The sequence below is a fragment of the Saccoglossus kowalevskii genome, chromosome 21 (genome assembly GCF_978046115.1).
Source record: "Saccoglossus kowalevskii chromosome 21, keSacKowa6.1, whole genome shotgun sequence".
NCBI classification, from domain to species: Eukaryota; Metazoa; Hemichordata; class Enteropneusta; family Harrimaniidae; genus Saccoglossus; species Saccoglossus kowalevskii.
Genome location: NC_140661.1, coordinates 23,828,240 through 23,844,793, shown reverse-complemented (window position 1 = coordinate 23,844,793; position 16,554 = coordinate 23,828,240). Strand labels below are relative to the sequence as shown.

The 16,554-nt window shown below is 37.9% G+C and overlaps 1 protein-coding gene and 2 long non-coding RNA genes across 3 annotated transcripts; all 3 read left to right on the top strand.

Annotated features, from left to right (window-relative positions):
• Window positions 1-333: 333 nt before the first annotated feature.
• LOC146729813 (uncharacterized) lies at window positions 334-3,870 on the top strand. The gene is made up of 2 exons (XR_014928106.1): window positions 334-482; window positions 3,802-3,870. It is a non-coding gene; the product is annotated as an uncharacterized LOC146729813 (long non-coding RNA).
• Window positions 3,871-4,615: 745 nt separating this feature from the next.
• On the top strand, window positions 4,616-6,310 carry LOC146729812 (uncharacterized). Its single transcript, XR_014928107.1, has 2 exons — window positions 4,616-4,726; window positions 6,077-6,310. It is a non-coding gene; the product is annotated as an uncharacterized LOC146729812 (long non-coding RNA).
• Window positions 6,311-7,155: 845 nt separating this feature from the next.
• LOC100366937 (disintegrin and metalloproteinase domain-containing protein 10-like) lies at window positions 7,156-15,757 on the top strand. The gene is made up of 11 exons (XM_085495368.1): window positions 7,156-7,185; window positions 7,391-7,609; window positions 7,925-8,108; window positions 8,865-9,022; window positions 9,698-9,881; window positions 10,697-10,850; window positions 11,197-11,301; window positions 11,688-11,778; window positions 13,495-13,606; window positions 13,993-14,225; window positions 14,756-15,757. Exons 1-11 carry the CDS (start codon window positions 7,156-7,158, stop codon window positions 14,936-14,938), a joined length of 1,653 nt encoding a protein of 550 aa, XP_085351494.1. The 3' UTR covers window positions 14,939-15,757.
• Window positions 15,758-16,554: the final 797 nt, after the last annotated feature.

The following is a 16,554-nucleotide window of genomic DNA, read 5'->3' as shown; positions in this document are numbered from 1 at the left end:
GAGATTTCTGCTGGCACTTTCACTTACGTAACACTGCAGCTGGTGCTAATTTATTTTGCTTTACACATCAACTTATGTAATAAGTTGAATGAACCGTTGGATGCCAGAATTAATGCTGAGATTTATCGATAAAGTGTCGAAAAATAAAACTTTCATATTTTCTCCAGCAACTTATTTCAGGGCTAAGCATGAATCCATTGAGAAGCGTGTGTGTACGAACCGCAACAGATTCAGCCTACCAATTCAAATATATGTCAATGTTAGGTCATTCGTGTTTTATGGGTGACCTCCCAAGTTTCCGGAAGTTTATCATTTGCCTATTTCACTTATCGCTTTCATGAGACGGTACCCGAGGCCATTTTCTGCTTCTCCACTTTTTTACTCACTAATCTCCTCCCCAACCTGAAATCTAAATAACTTTCGGAGCGCAAGTATGGGTTTGGTGAAGTTGATAACCATGGCAATGTCGCTGAGTATAACGTGTAAGTGGAAACAATCATACTTTTTATTTTTAGTACTCGCCCTAACCTCTCGAACCCTAACATATGCAGCATGTATAAGTGGCGTAGATAGACCCGCTGACTTAGTGTTATACCGCCATATGTGTGTGAACGGTGCTGTAGTGAAAACGACATACTATGGGAACGTCGAGATCGTCGAAGGAGTATTTGATTTCCCTTCATGTATGAGTCAAGTATCACGAACACTGCACCGTATTCAATACAAATCAAACCGTGTTATCACTTAAGCTGTGTCAATGTTTTGATTTAACATTTTTAAAATGGGTTATTAACTAACACATACCCGCATACCGGCATACTATGTCGGCAATACATGGCAATACATAACGATATTAGTGAATTCATATTTAATGAGACAATCGTTCACCGATTACCAATATCTAGACAGTGTATATGCTGGAATAGGTGGGAATTACACCATTAATCATGATATCTAGCAATGAGGTCAACTTTCCTGGAGGTCTAAGGGTCAACAGACAATATGAAATCAGATACACCAGTCTTTAATAACGCTGCTGTTGAAGTTGTTGGTAGTGATGATGTAACTGCGTAACGTCGTTTCGATTAGTAAATATTTTTCTTTAATTTGTTATTGAGAATTGCTGTAAATTGTAATTATCAAGTATAATATTATTATAAATATAATAAATCCTGTTAATCACTTTGCTGTGCTTAGATTCTCCATGTGGCTTCATTGTTTCCTTCACTGACACGATTATAAATATACGCCGATGATGTCCGTGTTGTCAGATATTATTACAAATTTCTTAATATCTAAAATCAGCATACATACATGTATGCTGACTGGTTCGAATAGACCATTTTCCGTACACTGCGAGAATCACGCGTTATGCGTGAAATCGAACGTAAAAACAGGACAAACAAAGGTCCTAGCGTCGTAGTGGCGTCAAACATCGCGTGGGATTCGACAAACGCGAAAGTATTTTGGGGACATTTCCGTGCTTAATAATGTGCTGTCCACATTTGATGATAGGCAATTTCGATTAAGTAAGGGTATTCGGAAGCAATATTCCTCTGTCGAAGATCGGCCGGTCGGTGTGAGCTACGAAATAAGGAAATTCGAGTTCAAAATCAAATCGTTCGATTTTTGCGGCAGACGTTCGACGCGCGTCTTTCATGCATCTCGCGAGATCTCGCAATTGTACGGAAAATCACCTATCCTCGGGGGCGGAGCTACGTCACAGACGTTCCACGTTGCTAAGACGCGCACCGCTGTACCATGTATTTCTACGGGCTTTGTGCGCGCTGCTGTGGAACGCCGGTCGAGCCGGTGAAAATTCGAGAAAACAACACAAACTCAACTTTGAAGTAATCCCGAACAACCAAATTTATATATGTTACACACGTAGGGCTAATCTTGTTGCACTGGTCAGAGGAGTCTCAACAATCATCCCAAAGTACCGTTTTCTGCGAATTTTGGGCCTTTGTATTCACCGCCGCGGGTTGCCAGGTGGTGAAAATGCCCGGATGTCCGCCCCCGAGGATTACTTTATTATTGTAGTTTATACTGTCGTGGAAATAGCAATGACGTCACAGTATTTCGCCATGTAACTGTTGGCAATGAATACGTTTATTTTATTTTATTTTATTTTATTTTATTTTATTTTATTTTATTTTTATTTTTCAGGCAATTGTTCAAAAATATATAACAAAAAACGGGGGAAATTAGACTGCGCCTTCGTGGATTTCCCCCAAAGCATTTGATAATGTAGAGAGACAACGTTTTTGGTATGTCCTACTTAAAGGGGGAGTAAATGGAAAGATGTTTAAGGTATTACATAATATCTATGCAAATGTAAAATCATGTGTCAAAACTTTAACCGGATATACTGAATACTTTCAGTGTCCTATGGGTGTTCGCCAGGATTGTATGTTAAATCCATTCCTGTTCTCCTTCTTTATCAATGAATTATGTAATGAGTTGAATAATTCGGAGCACCACGGTGTTCAATTATCTCCTGATTTAATTGAATTATTCTGTCTTCTGTTTGTGGATGACGTATTGTATCAGATTCAGTTGTCGGACTCCAGAGGTTATTAGATAAACTAGAATTGTATTGTGAGGGCTGGAGTGTGTATGTAAACTTAGACAAGACCAAAATTATTGTTTTCAAGGACGGGGGACATTTATCAAGGAACGAAAAGTGGGTTTATGGAGGGATGGAGGTCCACACCGTCTCATACTACAAATATCTTGGAATTATGTTCACCTGTAGACTACACTGGTCAATGGCAACAAAACTATTGGCGCAGCAAGCGAAACAAACTTTATTTTGTTCATTTAAAGCTCTGAATTATTTACGCCCTCTATTCTACATAACCTATTTTAAGGTCTTTGGGGTTTTAGAAAGTGTAAATGTCTAGAACGAGTCCAATATCTTGCCTGTAGAATGTTTCTTGGTGTTTCAAATAGATTACCAAATAGTAGTATTCTAGGAGAATGTGAGAGATCTATCTATCTGTACTCAGCGAAACGCTGCATTAAATATTGGGCAAAATTAATTTCCATGGATATGCCAAATTCAAGATACCCCAAGAAATGTTACAATATGCTATACAATATAGAAAAGTCGGGAACCAGAACAAAACAGACCTGGATCAGTGAAATCCAAAACTTACTTTCAATTTGTAATATGAATGATGCTTGGCATGCACAAGAAGTTCGAAATGTTAATGTGTTTATAAATACATTTGTGGAGCGATTCAAACAGTATCTTTCTTTGGTATGGCGGGCTGGCTTGTGTACTTTAGACAAGTTAGATACTTACTGCCAATTTAAAACTACCATAGGACCAGAAAGATATTTGTTTTCTGTTCATATTCGAACCCATATGCAATCACTATCTCGGCTACGATGTTTATCACATTGTTTACGAATTGAAAAAGACAGAGGTCATCTTGAAAGAGATCAACGTACGTGCGAGCTTTGCAATATGAATTCTATTGAAAACGAGTTCCACTTTTTATTAGTTTGTAATTTTTATAACCACATTAGATGTCTCTATATCCCACACTACTACTGCGCCCCACCAACTGTAAATAAATTTATCGAATTACTGGAAACTCAAAATGATGTACTTCTACGGCGCTTAGCTGCGTTTGTATTTAATGCTATGAAACTTAGGAGGGAAGCCGCTGAAATATTGTAAATAATTTAAATATTTTGTATTTACTGCTTTGGGCCGATGGCCATGTATCAGTTTATAAAGATCCTACTGAATGAAAATTGTAATTAAGAATATATATAATCTGTTTCCAGATGCTGTAAATATAAAGGTTCCTCTGAATGACTATATACGTCACTATGACGTCATCAACTACGACAAAATAGATCTACAAGCAAGACACGTCAGATTCAAAAGATCCTTAGATCACGTGATCCATTTCAGTTTCAATACACATGGAAGGTGTGTCCATTGTCAGTTTCATTATTGAATAATACCTTTTACATTTGTACGATATTTCAATTTTTTTTAAGTTTGGATTTTGATTGTATTTATTACTAACAGAGGCAATTCGTTGGTTTATTGCTTCGTCGGTTGCTCTGTCACGTGAATAAATAGCCAGTATTGTTGTATTCACATACACCCATTGATTAAAATTGTCATGAGTATACTTCGATCTGATAAAATCCAAGTTTGTGCTTTTTCTTTCTGCTTTGTTTTTTTATTTTTTTAAATATGTCTTTAATTTTGTCATATATTTGTTTTAAATTTATTAATCATTTGCTAGTTGTTTGTTTAAATTCCAGCAATCGAGAAAGCGCATAATTCAAATAACATAATATAATATCATTTATATATGTAATGAAAAAATATTTAAAAATAATTAATATATATATATATATACATTGTAAAAATACACCAGATATTAGTGAGATTTGAGCACACTCGCGAGAATCTAAAAACTACCAGGTACTCAGTATCTATTTCCAGCCAATTTGTTCGATTACTGCCGCTAACTCGAAGACATATTAGAACATAGTTTTTTTAATTTGTTTCGTAACATGCGTGTATGTGTTCCACTTAAGAATGTGTACATTATTACATGATGTGTTTGTTACAGGAAGTTTAATCTACGACTGACAAGGGACCAGTCAGTTTTCACATGAAGTTTTGTCGTTAATGCTAATGGTTCTGATGAGTATTATGACACGTCTCATTTTTACACTGGTATTCTTCACGGTAAGTCCTCACACGTTCACTTACAATAACTAAGAGCATCGTTTTAGTCAGCCATTGACAAGGCAGAAATGTTTCATTATATAGTCCCGTCTCATTTGCATATAGGTTCGCAGTTTACCGACAGTTTACCATCATCTGCAGAACATAGAGATTTTTTTTTTGATAATATAATTCCAGAACACATTGAACGCAATTTTCATAAAAGGGCGCCACCTCGTGTTTGTTGGAAGGTAATCCCGGGCAAACACTGGCATACTTAAAAGTACACCACGCGGTAGTCGCTCATTTCTAATTCTTTTCTGAGAGAGGGACTGAGATTGGTGGGCGAGGCTAAAGTATTATATTGAATATCTAAGCCAAGTAAAAAGAATTATTGTTTTGGGAATTTTAATGATGACGTCACATTAGATGTGAACACAATTTCAGGACTATCAAAGCATGGATTATGTCGACCTTCAGTATAATGTGTATTCAGAGCACAGGCCTTGTTAGCCCACACCGACGCCTCTTAACAACGTCTTTTAATAGCTCGCGGTCTCAGGGTCATCACCTGCGCACGCGCGGGAATTGAGTCCCAAGCGACAATATAACATGCGATAAAACGCAATGGCTCATGGGTAGACGCTATGGCCATCTGACACATGCGCAGGTGACGACTCCCCCGCTTTAACACACCAAGGTGGTTTCGGGCCTATAATGTTAAGAGCACTTCCCAAGATCAAAGTAACCATAACTGTCAGTGACCGCACGGTGGCGCCCTATAATCAACGTGTTGACATACTATACTTCCAACTTTTACAAAGATTATCATTACCCACATTTCACAACCAATTATATGCATCGGCATTTCAATGCGCCTGCTCAAGATGCCATACACAAATTAATTGATATCGTACATTCGGTATAATGTATTTAAAATTCAAAACTTCCACGAATTCTGAAATACGAAGTCATATATTAAACAACTGACGCACTCTAGAAAACACTTGGTCGTCATTTTCCACGGTGGAATAGCAAAATAAATACGATCACTAAATAAAACAATCGATCTGCCATTGAATAATCGAAAACTGATCAAAATATATCGAATTCATTAAAGTTGTACGAAAACTTTTTCTGAACTCGTTTACCGCGGATTAATACAGTGTATAACCACGAACATATTTAGATGATGTCGTGTTTTGAAATTGTCAACCATGATGCCAAAACTTCAATCTGCTATTATGGGTTATGACAAAAATTATACATGGAACTTCGATATATGACATAAAAAAGTTAAGCATACTTTACAATTAAATAGTCAACCAACTGAAATGAACCAACATCATTTACATTTTTGTTATGTACAAGAGGAGCCGGGCAGTCACGTACATGGTTCCGTGATTAATGGTGTGTTTGAAGGAAAGATTTACTCAGATGGTAAAGAGTATTACGTGGAACCAGCGTCCAGATATTTTAACGAAGCTACTAACTTCCATTCTGTTATGTATGAAGACGAAGCAGTATATTATCCACATGTTTACGGCGGTCACTGTGGGTTACGGGATGAAATGTTAAAATGGATGCAGAGAAAACAAAAGAGAATTACCAGAGAAGCAGATGAGGAGGTGGGTGTTAATTGATATTCACTCACTGCTAGCGTGACAAGTATTTACTATAGTGATGGTCTTTTATGGCCTGACATTATGGAACTTACAAGCCCAACATACTAGTACATTATAATAAGCTGGAGGCGTGCAAGGTATGAAATGGATGGAATGTAAGAGAACCATTTGTTAGAGACATATCCTCGGGGGCGGAGCTACGTCACGGACGTTCTACGTTGCTAAGACGCGCACCACTGTACCACGTATTTCTATGGGCTTTGTGCGCGCTACTGTGGAACGCCGGTGGAGCCGATGAAAACTCGAGAAAACAACACAAACTCAACTTTGAAGTAATCCTGAACAACCAAATTCATATATGTTACACATGTAGGGCTAATATTGTTACACTGTTCAGGGGAGTCTCAACAAACATCCCAAAGTACCGTTTTCTGCGAGTTTTTGGTCTTTGTTTTCACCGCGAGGGTTGCCAGGCGGTAGAAATTGCCCGGATGTCCGCCCCGAGGATATTGAGTGACCTAGAACGGGTGACTATAGAATATAGATTGTACTTAATTTAGTAAAACCGGAAATAATCAGGAACGAAAAATGATAGACACTTAATATACTCAACAACATTTTAAATAAACAGAATTGTGTAGAATTTATTCAAATATATAAGTATAAGTGCTCAAACAAGTTTTATAAAGTTATGCAAACAAAACTGTTATTTTAATTGTTGCTCAGTTTTATATTTATGAGTACATACGGAGTGCATTGCAGTTCTTAAAACTAATGCGCCCTTGCACATTGTTTGGTTAGATTCAGTCTTTATAAAATTATACTATGATTAAACTGATCTATCCTGACCGGAAGGTTAGTTCATTAAAAAAAAACAAATTATGACTCACAATGAACAGCGGAAAAAGAAGTATCTGTTTCGTTCAGATTCATGAAGTTGATTTTTCATCTTTGAATTGCAATAGACAAAAGTTCAATTCAAGGCGGGATACTTGTATATGACACAGTTATGAAATATTCCACAGTTATAAATATCATTTACATTTGTATCTCTCTACAGATAATATCATATGAACGATATCAAAACTCAGCAAGGAGAAATAAGCGTACTACCGGAATTAAAGATACGTGTATTCTGTATGTAGTGTCCGACCATTATTTCACTGCATCTTTCGATAACGACCATGACCAGATTATCAGTCAGATCGCAAATTATGTTGGTGCAGCTAATTTTATGTTTCGACCAATTGGTGTTAAGTTTTCTGTTTCCCGAATAAGGGTAAGTAAAGCTTTGGGCGTTCTCACTCAAAGCGTCACCTGCGCATGCGTCAGATGGCCATAGCGTGTCATTGTTTTCAAACAAGCGTCTACCCATGAGCCTTTGCGTGTGTTGTTATCGTCACTTGGAACTCAATTCCAGCGCGTGCGCAGGTGACGACCCTCCCGCTTTAACTAGTAAAACGTATTATGTGTTCAATAATTTATTATCGTATAGTGATCATGATAGTAGAATTATTAAAGTAATTAACTAAAACAAATAACTACATATGTGCTAAAGATGATCCAAGATCATGTGACTATGTTTTCTCTTTAGATAAATGGTACCATGGAAGCCAGAGACCAGACTAATCCTTTCCGTTTCAGCAACATCGGTGCCGATAAGTTTATTGATCTACATTCAGCATCAAATCACGATCCTTATTTCTTAGCGTATGTCTTCACAAGTAGAGACTTTGGTGATGGTGTTCTTGGGCTTGCCTGGCCAGCCTCGCCTGATGGTAAGTTGCTCTATTGTAGGATATATGGTTGATCTTCGGCCCGGCTGGTTAGTTCCATGCAGCGGTAAATTGTTGCGTGTTCTGCCGTTTTGTCATGACTGGCCAGACTCGTATTCTAAACATGTGTTAGTTTTGCCTTGCTAATGGTACCAATGGTTAGCTATTAATCGTCTTGTTTAGTTAGTCCTACTGCATGGTAAGTTTGACCAGGTTTCGACTCGTTAGTCATACTCAATGATAAATTATTCGTGTTTTCACATAGCCTCACTCAATCGTTATTTTTTACCAAGAGTTACTAGTTCTTTGTTTTATCTGGGCATCATCACCCACAGAAAATCTGTATTTGGTCTTCCATGACCGATCATTCGTTGTCACTTGCAATAGGTAAATGTACGTGTGACTACGATTACCCACACAAAAATATTGGTGTGGAGGGAAAAGGAGATGCATATCTTTAAAAGATACGCGATTGGGTTTATCATAACGAAATGCACGTTGTACACACCTCAAACATCCAACATATGGAATACGAGGATACATATGAATTTTGGTTTAGATATGTCGTATGCGTGACATAGACGTATCACATAAACTAATAACATGCTTGGTTCCTTACTATTATGTGATCATGTAGACTCCATTGTAAGTCATTGCTGATAACCACATTATACACCTCTCGCATACAATCCTAACGACTCCCAGAATCGATATTACTACTAGTTATAAAGTGTATCCCTCATTTTCCAGTATACACAGGTGGCGGTATATGTGACAGGTACTCTAAGACCTATAGCGGTGACAAAGCAAGTTTCAACACTGGCATTATTACAATACTAAACTATGGCAATAGAGTACCCACTAAAGTATCACATATTACATTTGCTCACGAGTTGGGACATAACATGGGCTCTCCAGTAAGTATAGCTTATGTACAGACCAGTATTATGTAGACCAATAGATATATTCAGAATAACCTTCCAGTCTCAGGGCAATTATATAGTATCTGACAGGGTATGTGATGTTGAATGAATTATGGGCTACGCTCACTCACTAGATGGACAGTTAAAGGGTGGTGGTCGTCGCGCCGCACATGTGCGACATTTGTATTGATAAACATTGAATTTTCTACAATTCACTTTCGACGAAAATCACGACACTGTCCTTTAATGTTGACTTCGTGACCCAACTTCATTTCGTAAAATCTATAGGGTGTGTGTGATGTATGTCATTGCAAGCATTATACAAATACTCTCTAAAATAGTAATGATCGAGTATGTCGCCGAGATCTCGTAGAGAGCGTGAGTACTAGGTGACTTGATTCTTTCCCCAAATCGGTGTTCTATTCTGTCCCATTATCGTTAATCTGTTGCACTGGTCGAAGTAACAGAGGAGCGATGACAGGGGACTCGAGTATAAAACAGTATTCGAGGTACAAAAACAATACGAATGGCTCTCCCGTTCTCAGCGATATCTCCGCGTTCATTCGCAGCTAAGGTATATTGCAAAGATTTTCAACTGCGCGGGTCATGCAATTGTGTGGCGAAGTCCATTTTTTTCCCCGAGTCAGCCTTTGAGATAATTATTTACAGCACGATGAACCGTTGGAATGCCGACCTGGAGACAGCCGAGATGACATCAAGGCAGCTGATGGTAACTTCATCATGTATTCCAAGGCGAGATCAGGAAATAAAATCAATAATAACAAGTTCTCAGAATGTAGTAAAAGAAACATGACACTCGTATTCGAAGCCAACAAAGACCACTGTTTTGTCGGTGAGTATTTTGATTTCTTGCTATTGTATGAATGATGTCTGGAAAGTGTATCATTGGCGTTTTATAAGGTAGAAGAATTGTGATTACATGGATTTCCAAGCTAAATATGATGTCAGTCCTTCAACAGTTTTTGCTGATTACATTTCTAGAGTAATCCATTACGTCATTACTGTCAAACAAGATATTCTGTATGGAGGTGATTCAGATACAAAGAATTGCTGTTTGTTTCCCTTCCTGTGTGTAGTGAGCGTTCATTATACCTCTACAAACTAAAGGAACCGCATCTATGTATCACCAGAGATACATTACTTGGGGTTTGTAACTACGGTGACATGATACCAAGATCCCGTCACAATCTCGCTCTCGCATAAGCGTTCCAACTCAGAAAAAATGCGAATGCGCATGCCCGAGGTAACTAGGATACTGGGATGTCCAGGTGGATCAAAATAGCTGCCCACGATATGACGGATTACGAGAACTATATTTTCTGTACATTTTCGATGTATTACATTTTTCACTATGATAGTGACAAGAAAAGTTTATTTTTTTCATTACAAACCTTGAACATTGATATGCGTCATGTCAGAAGGTCGTAGCCACAGTCTCGCTATCTACGAGAAGATACTTGAATGGGATCTTGACATGATGTCACCATACAGTACTATGCAAGTTGCAAACCCCAAGTAATGTACCTCTGGTATCATCTATATATTAGGGCTATAAATGAGACCCACCTGTATCACATGTATATTACGTCAAAACCTTGATGATCAGCTACCTCTAGTGACATACCATGGTTATATTTCTTTCACTAGACTCTGAAAATGCATTTTGTGGAAATAATATCGTTGAGGGCGTTGAAGAGTGTGACTGTGGGTTCGAAGACGAGTGTGAAGATCGTTGCTGTCACCCCCAGACAGATGCAGGCGACGATAGAGCATGTTATAGAAGAAGAGGAGCAACGTGCAGGTACCATTGGGAGCAACCCTGTTAGATTCGTTAATCTCTCAGATTAAAGGGCGGTGGTAGTCGTGCCACGTCCTGTTCGATATGGGACTCATAGCAACGTACACAGCGTACACAGTGTTTACATGAAATTCGAACACGCGCTGTGCGACGACCCCGCCCTTTAATTAGGTATTGACCGGGGGTGTTGATAACTTCAATTTCCTAATTTAATATTTAGTGAGTATTTTGTTATTTTTGAAAACGGTTGCGTGATTGCTTTGATATTCCGTTAATTATGCATCTCAAACAGCGTAGCTATATCAGCCGACAGAGTGCATTATGGTTCATTTGAATATCTCCCTCACAGTCCGTCACAGGGTCCATGCTGCAACACACAGTGTGAGTACATCACCAAAGAAGAGGACAAAAAGTGTATGGAATCGTCAGAGTGTAACCAGGCTTCTTACTGCGAATATCCTTACAATACTTCTTCCTAATAAGGACTCATGAATATTAATCGCCAGCAGGCGGAACACGTACAAACATGAATATTGTATTTTAAGTTGTGTCCTTGTATAAACTGACAGGAACATTTATAATGTCAAACAGATAGCTCACTGAGTGGCTGAGACGGAAATACGTTCAAACGAACGTGACTTAATGTAATCAGAAATCCGATATATATTACGCGTACGGTTATTAATGTTGTCAGAGTACGTCAGCACGGCCGCCATTTTGCTTCATTCAAGCCCGTACTAATTGTGGGCCGTTGTTGTATTAACTTAGGTGTTATGCAATTATTATACAATTAATAGAGTGAGTAACATTGATGTTGAAATTCCGTAACAACTTTTTAACTGGTCTACAGTTCGGTGCTATATGTCCATCTGCAACACTGAGACCAAACAGAACAGTGTGTAATGATAACCGCCAGGTATGCTGGGAAGGGGTAAGTCGTTGAATTTATCGATCACACCTTATATCGCTCATTTTACTAACCTATTGTTCAGTGTCGAACATTATATTATCGGTGCTACCTAACGTTTAATTTGTTTTATCATACTTTAACTTTAACTTTATTGACATTATTCATTTTGAATAGAACATAGTCCAATTTATAACTAGATAACAATTCCTAAATACATAAAAAAAAAAATACTAAAACAGTTTAACAAAAGGGCTTGGAAAAATCAGGGAATTGATAATTACCGTACTGTGTCACATTATCATACTTTCTTTTATAAAAATGCCAAGCTGTATTAATGTCATGAATTTGTTTTTGCGTATCTGTTGGTCGACTTAATTAGCTGATTATTAGCTGAATTGCTGTGTTATGTCTGTCATCGTTTAGGTCTATTTGAAGTTTTGGACGGAACTTGGCTCAGTGATTTGGAACTAATTACCAGATAACCGCCGCTTTTTAGACTACTCATTCTGACAGTTTATATCCATAGTTATTAATGTAGTGAACGATTAATCAAAAGATATGACGTATTCAGTACTTAGTGTGATTGGCTTTATGATTGAAGGTTACGCCCTAGAGTCTTTTTACTGCTTTGTAATTGGTTAGAGTTTTGAAAATGAATAAAGAGAGTTTGAGTTGGTCTTGAAGAGTACTCCACGATAGACGCAGTACAGAGGGGCAGTCTGAGAGTCGAGGCAGTCCTGGAGAGCCTTGGGGCGAGTCTAAGCACAGTCTTGGGCGAGTCTTGGTTCAGCCTTGTGAGAGTCTTGGGGACTTTTCCCCAGGGGGCTGTGTCTTATAGAGTGCTCCAAAAGATCGACTAAGACGAGAGCTGAAACGTATTTCGTTGTGTGTGCCTTATTTGACTGTAAAGCTTAAGTGACTTTCCCGATCCCGTACCTCAAGGGGACGAGATAGAGAGATGAGACGAGTTTCCCCCCTGACACGTGTGGAGAACCCCGAGAGAGAAGATTTACCCCTGATATTAATGTGGAAGTGTTGCCCATAATGTATTTAAATTTTGAATCTTGAAATGGAAATTAACAGTTTTATTTTTAATTGAGTCAAACAATTTGCTCCTAATTGTAATATGTTGGGGGCATTTCATAACATAATGGAATTCATCCTCAATTGAATTTGTGTTGCATCTTGTACAGATCCTGTTTTCAACTTTAACCTTTGGCCTGACTTTCTCAATCATTAAGGGGTGGTCACTTATTCTTAGTTTGCATATTCTTTTTCTTATTCCACCGTTCTTAACATTATTTATATACTCCTCCATTTTAAATTCTGTTTTGAATAATTTATATGTTTTTAGTTTATTCTGTTCCCCTGTCCCATCTGTATTTATAATTTTCTTCCAATTTGAATCATAGTCAGTCTTTAAACGTTTACAAATTTCTTGAATGTTATTTTCATTCCCACTCCAAAAGTTACCCACTTCTTTTTTACCAGTAATTTCTTGCATAGACTTAGCCCATGAGGATTGATTTTCCATCGTACTCATCATTGCCTCATGGACTAAAGTATTTGTTTTTTTGTGCTTGTTCTTAACTCAGGCTTAACAAGCCTACGTATGCTACATCTGTTGTGTGCGCCTCATATGTAAATGTTATTGTTTTTTCATACCAAATTTACAGTATAGATTAATATATTAGCAACGACCAAATATACGTATTATTGACTTATCAATATTTACAGGAATGCAGTGGAACTATATGTGAAGCTGATGACGTCATGATGGAAGAGTGTTTCTGTGTAGGAGATGAAGCCGATGAGAATGAAAAATGTCATTTATGTTGCCAAGAGACAGGTGTGTGCCTCATTTTGTTAAAACAGACACCAAATGAACCCTGTACACCGAACGCTTGTTTGCTTATTACAACTACCATCAAGAACGACTTGAAGTACAAAAACGTTCACTGTAATATGGCAATCTAGTAACACACTCAGCAGATCATCTGCAGTTTTTACATTTTAGTAGAGGGTATTATACGGTGGCCCATATATACAATTGGTCCGCTACATGAAAATCCGTCCGCTACATAAAAATCGCTCCGCTACTTAAAAAAATCCAGGGATCACCGGGAAGGGGTCGACCTGCACTTTGGACGAGTACCTCACAAACCATTCAATGTTGAGGATAACGCCTCTCACCGATTTTCACCTTCATATCGTGTTTTCACAATGATTTATTAGGTAAACCGGAAACATGTAAAAGCAGTGCGAAGATCCCAACACTGAGCAAGTATTACCCGGATGATGGTGATGACGTCATTACTCTACAAGCTGGATCACCATGTGAAAACTACCAGGGGTATTGTGACGTGTACCATATGTGTCGTTTTGTAGGAGAGGATGGTCCCATTGCCAGAGTTAAAAATGCCATCCTCGATCGAGTAAATCGCAACAAACTTTTCGAATGGGCACAGGTAAATTTATGGTCTAATGAATTTCATTTTCATTCATGTTAAAGGGCAGTGGTTGTCACGCTGCGCATGTGCAACATTTGTGTTGATAAACATTGATTTTCCCACAATCCAATGCGCTCTTATAATGGACATCACAAGGATGAGGATTGACCTGGGCGTGACTTGCACTAATTACCGTCGGCGACTCCTTCGATACCTTCTAATCACCTAAAAATACCTATTTTAAAGCTTGGTTTAAAGTTTGTTTATATATCTCGCGCATGCGTGGCCGACGACTAACGCCCTTTAAATAATGATAATAACTGTCCACGAATAGTTTTCGAGAAGAAGAAAGACAGAGGCGGACATGCATGCATGCACATGAGCCGAGCGTACGGACAGACAGATGTGTATGTACATCCGGAACATACAGGATAGCTAGTCGCACTTGCGTCAACGCTATCGCATATTACTATAAATTCGTATGATTGTAATGTTAAAGGTATCATGAAATCATTCTGCGTATACGCTTGTTTTTCTCGTTTATATAGGTCAATTGGTGGGTCATATTACTAATGGTCATCAGTGGATACACTGTATTTAGTTATGCTATGATATTGTGTATATTCATCACACCGACTAGCAACCCAGAGAAGGCGCCCGCCTGCTCCATCCGGATTCCAAGGAAACCAACGGATAAATATGTCGATTCTGGGGACATGGAGATGACGTGAGTAGAGTCGTTTCAGCGGGAAATGAAAACTATTAAATGAAAACTGTTGTTATAATAGTGACCGACCCAGGGGTGGTGATAACAACTGTGGAACGAAGTGTCAGATGTCAACGCAGGATACCTGCCAACAAAACATGCAGATGATATGCTACCAACATCACATCACAGATATAAACCTTATAAGACTTAGACCAAAACTGTGAGTTTATATCTGTAAACCACATTTTCGAGTGTGTGTTTCGGACTTATACCTCAAAGAAGATAAAATTGAAAGATTCAGCAATCGGTTGCATTGCCAGTACAGTACGATGTACGTATGCTAGTCATTTGCTCAAAATAATGTTTTGTTTGTTATTTCCGCTGACTCTTTAATAAAATTTTAGGCATCGCACCACAACATAAATATACAATTGCATTATATTCACCAAAACAGTTACCAGAATTCACAGTAACCATGAGGCACTCCATACTCGACTTGACAACCGTGGTACACCGATTTTCGAATTAAAGTGACCACAATCAGCGCAAAGTCGACGCCGGTGACAAAGTTATAACATTTTATCACGGATCTAGTTTGAACAAGTCGAAAATAAACCTTATCCAGTTTGTGTGTGTGTTAATGCTAAGAGACTCGACGATTGTTTCACAGCTATGCATATTATACACATATGTGCAATGCATTATGAGAGAGAACTTCCAATTGTATTAAAAACTACTGTCACACTAGAAACACGCGATTCGGATTCGTGCCAATAATATTAATCCAATCATGTAACAGAGCATAATTTCAAGATATGAATAAATAATATCACCATAGAAACCAGTGCAATAATGCATTTTTGATATAACCTATATTTATGAACGCATCAAGAAGATGACATATAATGTTCAAATCGGCTCTATACTCTTTAAACTTTAGCCGTGACATCATCGAAAATAACACCCCGCAACACGAAACTAACTTAACATAAATTTTGAAATCAAGATGATACAACAATGTAAAGAAAAATTACATGTATTTCGAAGTACCGGTATATTTTTTTACGTAAACGTAGCCTCTAAAGAAAGTGAGTCAAGAAATGAACGGATTCGAAAGTGAGCGCCCCCCCCCCAACGTAACTATGCATTGACACGTGTTTATTTGTAGCGTGAAACATTTTACTATATGTATTAATAACACAGAGAAGAAGCGTGTTGTTTATTTTTTACTTTATTCAAATCACATTCCCAAATTGTAGAAAAAATGCAAAATCCCCAACTGCGAGCTAATTATCGTTAATTCACTTTTTGGATACAATGGGCGGTGTTGTTGTGACATGAACATTCATGATTGGACGTCACAAGTCACGTGTCATATACATAAAATGTGTTATCAATCAATCATACATAGCACGTGAATTTTTAGCACAGCTGCCAACGGATTTTTTAAAATTATTTTCACTGGAGTAAGAAAACTACCGCCACACTCATCCATGTCTAAGTATTGTGTGTATAATGTTTAAGTTCTTGACTGTCTGAGTGTTCTCACTTTGATACAAATTCGTTCACAATGATAAAGTTAATTGCCGACTATATATAGACAGGCAGAACTTGATATTATTTTCGCAATTTACGTAT

What these genes read in the sequence shown, in the direction of transcription:
- LOC100366937 (XM_085495368.1), top strand. Translation starts at nt 7,156, where the DNA reads ATGATTAAACTGATCTATCCTGACCGGAAG. An exon ending in TTTCTGTTTCCCGAATAAGG is followed by an intron (nt 7,610 to 7,924) that starts GTAAGTAAAGCT and finishes TTTTCTCTTTAG; the next exon opens with ATAAATGGTACCATGGAAGC. An exon ending in AACCAGGCTTCTTACTGCGA is followed by an intron (nt 11,302 to 11,687) that starts ATATCCTTACAA and finishes CAACTTTTTAAC; the next exon opens with TGGTCTACAGTTCGGTGCTA.